This window comes from Telopea speciosissima, chromosome 2, assembly GCF_018873765.1.
Source record: "Telopea speciosissima isolate NSW1024214 ecotype Mountain lineage chromosome 2, Tspe_v1, whole genome shotgun sequence".
NCBI lineage: Eukaryota > Viridiplantae > Streptophyta > Magnoliopsida > Proteales > Proteaceae > Telopea > Telopea speciosissima.
In genome coordinates, this window is record NC_057917.1 from 54,449,801 (window position 1) to 54,456,464 (window position 6,664).

Below are 6,664 nucleotides of genomic sequence, written 5' to 3' on the forward strand. Positions count from 1 at the left end.
TACAAGCTGTGGGTATGATCCATGTCAAATCGGTCTAAGCATTTTATAATTTATCTTTCCAACCGATAAAGTCACACTCGGCATAACCAATGATATTTAGGGGTTCTCATCCTTCAAAACCAAATCTGAATCCATGGTATCACAATATTCCCAATCATATTTTTTCTTCCTCCCCTGTTTGACACACTTAAGTCTGTTTGCAACATAACAAAAGGTGGGGTGTGGGAGCAATTGCCGATTTAAACAGTACATCCCTAGTTCAGAGGAACCAAGAATGACAAGCAGTTATTCACCCAAAAAAAAAGAATGACAAGCAGTTAGAAAAGAAGCGTGGTTTGCAGTTTTATTCAACAATTTAAATTTTTTACAGGACCACATCATTGATTACGGAGGAAATAAAGCTGTTCTATACAATATTTTACAGGGTATTTATTACAGAAGCTAGCATAAGTTAAACATACATGATAGCAACTTTACATCAATTTACAACATCTTCTCAAATGTGACTATGTGAGTAGAGCAGGTGTTGGCTCATTCAAATTCTCTAGAACTCCAAATACAAACCTCCAACTTGAGCTGGCCATAACAACCATTGAAGTCAGTGGGAATGAGAAGAAAATCCATGGATGAACCTTCAACCTGCCCTTTAGCAAACTTTGTGTAAGATTGTAACTTAAGAGAGCTGCTGCCTCTTCTTGAAATAAGATCGTAAAAAAACCCTCCCTTTGAGGAGCTTGTTCCAATGCAAGTTACTGAGATTGAATTCCCAATAATTTCAATATGGTTATTGAGGAGAAAGAGAAGACCATCCTCTTCCTCTTGGAAAACAAGGAACTGCTCACTTTTGTCTATAGAAATAGGGAAAGGGCAGTTGTAACGGAAACGTCTAGCAGAAGCCCAATGTTTGCAAGTGAAGTGCCGTGAAAGTTGTTCAAATGACCCAAAGAAGGTGCAGTCCAAAAGAGGGCATGCACAGGGTGCATAGATGCATGTCTCCTCATGGTTTAGTTTTTGAGCATAGCTAACCCTTTCTTTGCAGCCATATTGTGCATTTTGGCAGGATAGTTTGATTGATTCGACAACTTTCTCAATGGCCAGGCAGCGGCTGTAACCAATTGGCCAAGAGCAAGAGGGACATTTGTTCGCAATCTTGGTGCAGCATGTAGAGCATGCAATGTGTCCATTGTCACACTGAGTTCAGTCACCATATATTAAGTATACAAAGTGGCATTAGACTTCCCGTGGTAATGCATATTTTGCAATTATATGAATATAATAATTGGACTGAGGCACAGGAAAAAACAAGTTATCCAAGATTCGAAGAGCGCAACATAGCATTAATATAATCACACAGAGCATACTAATTTCCAAAATGAAACTAGCAATCAAGATTTTCGCCATCTATTGTCTCGTTAAAGCCTGAGCTATTTGAATGTTTTAGGATAATACTTTCCATTCGTAGAGTTGCAGTTTACTTAAAGGCTATCAGATCACTAATGTGGATAAAAAGATTCAGAAAATATATTTTCCTAACTCGATCCACATAATAAGAAGTTAACATTTCTTAGGAACAGCATGATTACTGGTACTGTTTTTCTGTCATCAGGTTTTCCAACCAAACTAGAACAGGAAATAAGGGGCAGCTGATATGCAACGATGTGAATGCACCATAAAGAGAACAGCTTCAGCCCAGAAATTAATGAGATACCAGAGAATCCTACAGACATCTTCTGGAACTTTTATCAGTAGGTAGATGAGTTCTATGACACTATGACAGACCTATAACAAGCAAGGTCATAAAGAGCTATTAAGTTTTAGCATGGAAGGATAATTGATCCAGGTCCTCCATAATAAGATTCTGGAAAACATGAAATACATTCCAGAATCAGAGATGAAGTCAATCCTTTTTTCCAAATGGAACTCCAATTCCAAATTAACAAGGCGACGGACCTGTCCAGCTTACAGCAGGTAACTGTAAGAAGCTAAGCAGCTCAAAAGTTAATTAGGGTTGGATATCAACAGAAGTAAAGTGGTCAACGGGAAATAGATGCCCTTAAAAAATGTAACCTTTTCTTTGTGAATTCCTGTCACATTCACTTAATCTAACAAGAACTGTACACAAGATGGAAATTGAACCTACCTTAGAAATTAATACGTAACATCTAATATTAGGTGGGTTAGTTCCAAGTTTCCAACCTAACTGTAAATTGTTGAGGAAGCATAGAATTTAAGGGGCAGTAACATGTTGGATTTGGATGAAACATGGAGCTAATAGTCCTACTGAACAATCCCCAATTCTACCTGAAACCAAATCATGCTCTAATGGTGGATCAGCCCCCAAACTCCAAACTGTTGAAATTAAAGCAACAAGAAGCCACTCAATTTCTTCTTCAGCGATTTCAGAGTGATCATTTTTAGTTGAGAAATACAGTCTTCAGAACCCATTTAACTCGATTTTAATTGTAATTCTCAAGAGTTTAACAAGAAAAAAAATGCATAAAGAGTTGAGAAATTCAAGAGCATAACATCTTCGCAAAACACATTCATGAGGATCAAAAGAACAGAATTAGCCCGCATAAGGAAGGGTTGTGGTGAAATTGATAGAAAAAACAAAGAAAAAGTTATAGGAAAGCGAAAAAAAACCTGAAAGACTGGAGGGATCAAGGGTTCCAAGCATATGATACAATCCAGCACATCAGGGTCGGTTAGGGTCATGGAGATGCCATCTTCTCCATCTCTGTCTGCTCCTTTTCCATGACTCACCCTTCTCCCTTCTTCTTCTTCTTCGCCATCATCTTCTTTCTGTTGTGCTTCATCTCTCCTCTGCTTTTTCCTAATGGGGCTGCTCGGCCCTTCGCCGCTGTCGTCATCATCTCTCCCAACCGAGAATTTTGCCATCTTTTTTATAGATTTCAGTTACATCTCTGTGCCCACCCCCTTGTTATCTTTCCACTTTCTTCTTTCGGCGTGGCATTGATTTTACCAAAACACCCTCAAAGCAAAATGAAGCAGAGGGCATTTTTATATGATTGAGAAGTGCAAAAGATAAATAAATGGGGGGGGGGGGGGAAGAAGGGAGTGTGCCGCAGTCGCCAAGACACATGGGGCGAAATGAGCCCGGCCTCCATGAAAGGTGGAAATCCCAGACTTGGGTCCTCTGTAGTGCGATACAGTGTGTAGTGCACATCCAACGGACTGCAATGCTTGGGTACACAGCCCAACACATCGGTCCAAACATTGCCGGCCGTCGGATGATGCGCTACACACTATGTCACGCTATAGAAGAGCCCCACGTAGAAATCCCGGATTTTTATCCTTTGCTGTTTGCTGATCGGATAGTAGGGTGCTGTACCCTCACATGGAGGCAAAATGACCATTTAACCTCCTACCCAAACACACTGCCTGAGAGGAAGTTATATGGTCATTTCGCCCCCATGTGAGGGGAAAACACCCTGCTGTCCAGTCAGCGGACAGCAGAGGATAAAAATCCAGAAATCCCACCCCTATGATACCAATTTGCATGTTCTCATTAGCCTACAACTGAGAAGGCCAACCTATAAATTGGAAAAGGATCTCTCAACAATGAGATATTTTTTTGGCAAAAGCAGCAATGAGATACGATGGACTGATTTCCTACATAGTAGGGCATAAAGTTATTTCATTAGTGGAAAAGAGATATTGCAGGGAACTTATTCTCTTAAGTGTGTTGCAGTATCCGGTGCACCATACTTAATAATCCAACTATAAAAATATGGGCAGTGATGTTTTTATATTTTTAAGTGTTGGGTGGACAGTTGAATTCTTAAATGTAGTGTATTGAGCAGTACATTTTTTTTTTTTATTGAAAAATATTGGGCAGTACACTTGAGAGGATGAAAATCCATGCTAGATATCTAATGGGACTTCAACTGCCAGCTACATGGGGGAGAGAGGAAAGGCACTATTGCACTCAAGTGGCAAGGTACCAACCAAGAGCAAGCAATTGTCTTCCATAAAACAATATAAGCCCCATGTATCACAGTATCAGCATTGTATCGTGAGTATCAGCCGATATATCATTGGTACCTGATACCGATATGATACAAATACGGGTTGGAAGTATCGACAAAAAAATGACTAGTTTTTTAAGTTTCGCCCGATTTGGAACCCGATGCAGGCCAATGCAGCCCAATCTATATTAATATCGACAGATTGATACGGCCACCAATACCAATACGTATAACCTTGGTTTTTCTACTCAGACATTATCATCTGTCACGTGACATGACAGATTAGAAAAAACTGGAATTTTATGGATAGGTAAATCCTAATGGTCTATTGTCTTCTTTTTATTTTGGGGTAAAACTAATGGTCTATTGTCAAATGTCAAGTTTTAGCCATAACGTAGTCGACCCAACTAAATTCAATGTAAAAATGAAACATTTATACGTGACTGGAAATAGTAGGGAATATCTCAATACTTGAGAGAGCATATGATGGAAATTGAATCTAAAATTTGACCTGTGGCCAGTTTAAATGGACCTGGCTTTCCTCCAGCCATGGCAGGAGCTCAAGGATCCAGCCCAACCAAAACAGGGGGGTTTGGTCATTTCATAGGATGGGGCCCGCCTGTGAAATAATCCAAACACCCCTATTTTGGCTGGGCTAGATCCTCTAGCTCCTGCCAGGGCTAGAGGAGAGCCGAATTGAGTTTAAACTATTTCCTAGATATCCATACTATCAAAATTGCCACATTATTCTTCCACGTGGCAAGACTGAACTAGATAAATTATCCAGTCTTGCCAAACTAGAAAAAAATTTTCCTCCTACAACAAATTTGTTACACATTGAGTGAAATTATTTTTAGATAATTCTAAGATGAGTCACGTTGCCCTAAAAAACTGAGTCTGCTTTGATGTAGCACCGCACTTGCCTACAAGGATAATATACAAAGCACAAAAGAGGATCGCCGAAAGTGACTCAGCATGGGGGAGGAGGAGGGACTCTCCAATACTTAAATCAGCTTTTTTGCCAACAATGATAGGAACATGTTTAACAATAGCGCAAGAGACGAGTTAATAGTGTTCGGTCCATACCTGTGTGATTAGCCACATATTTACCTTAAGAATAGTGGCGGTGAAAGTCTAGTTAAGACGGTTCCAATAAGGAAGTTGAATCTTTGTGGGAGATGGAAAGTGAATCTCTGAGGAAAGTCCCAATTGGAAAGTACTCCGAATAGAAAGGGTGTGTGGAAACTTGGCAGTTCTCGTGATTTATGAATCATACACACCATGTGTCGTGCAGGTATTGCCGTATTGGTGCGTAGCAGTTATGCGTATCAAGTCGTACATTGAAAATGTAGACATGACCTGACCACAACCGATGCATAGAAAAATCCAATAGAACTGGAAAGAAGATATAACTGAACCTGTTGCCTTCCCCCCCTCTCTCTCTCTCTCTCTCTCTCTCTCTCTCTCTCTCTCTTTTAAGGCCTTTTATGTTCTTCAGGTATTGCTCTGGCAGTGGAAGAGTGATTATAAGTTATTTTAACTACTTCGATTCATACAATGACCAACCTATGAATCATATCTGTTGTGAGATTATGATCATAACCCTCATGGCCAAAGGGAACCCCTACAGATTGTTGTAGTGGGATCAGGGTTCGAGTCTCCTGTCTTTCGTTCCCCTCCCTCCCATGTTTATGATTTCGGGGCCGCCATGGTGGTCTTGTAAAAGTACTGTTAGATTGTGCTTAGAGCTTAAGAAAAAACAAAGAGGAAGAATATTTATGTATACGTAGTTACAGACGCACAGCAGTAGCTAAGCATCGCATACTGGTTGTTAAAAAACAGAAGCGAGGACTCTAGGTTTCTGATACAACAGTGTCGTTTTGACCCTTAATTAATCATAAAATTTTACCAAGTGTATGAGGAACCCGCCACTGCGGGATCTGAGGAGGGTCATAATATATTGCTTTGCACAATGAGGCTGTTTCCAGACTCAAACCCGTGATCACTTGGTCACAATGGAACTACCTTAATTGTGCAACATGTATGGCAGAAATTTTCTATAACAAAATGGGAGCTTAGAAAAAGAAAGGAAAGACCCAGAGTCCACGAACTACAAGCCATAGCCCCGTCGCAAATCTACTACTTCTCTCAGGCTCTGTTTCTAGGTTAAAAAAAGGAAAATATCTGAGAAACCAGATTTTACTCAATATCCATACATTTAAAGATTTCCCTTTGGCATTATTTTTAACCTGAGAAGAATGGACCTTAAACAGTTCTGAATATGCTTTGTAACCATTGTACGACCGCAATAATAGAGGGAAAAAAATTCTCTTAAAGATACCACCAGAAGAACTATACTAATTAAATTTTCTCAACGATTTCTAACATATAATCAAGACGCCTTCATGGGGACTTAAAAAACTCTTCTATGCATATATGTATAGAGCTCTTACATCAAATGGTCTTTCACGTTAGTCATACAGAGCTGCAACTGTACTCTTCTCAGGGTTCTTGATGTATTAAATGCGACTATTACTGACTTGTTCCATAGACAGCTTGAACTGATGCTCAACCAATCTCATAGTTGACTTGAAAGTTCTTGTAGATATAATCAAACTTGCACATTATTGCAAGGGCATCAGCAGCATCCGTCATACAAATTTAAGTCTTTTAGG

At 39.7% G+C, this 6,664-nt stretch overlaps 1 protein-coding gene across 1 annotated transcript; it reads right to left on the reverse strand.

Annotated features, from left to right (window-relative positions):
- Positions 1-317: 317 nt before the first annotated feature.
- On the reverse strand, positions 318-2,971 carry LOC122650373 (E3 ubiquitin-protein ligase SINA-like 10). The gene is made up of 2 exons (XM_043843787.1): positions 2,644-2,971; positions 318-1,191 (listed from the first exon to the last, which is right to left on the reverse strand). Exons 1-2 carry the CDS (start codon positions 2,896-2,898, stop codon positions 532-534), a joined length of 915 nt encoding a protein of 304 aa, XP_043699722.1. The 5' UTR covers positions 2,899-2,971; the 3' UTR covers positions 318-531.
- Between the last annotated feature and the right edge of the window lie 3,693 nt (positions 2,972-6,664).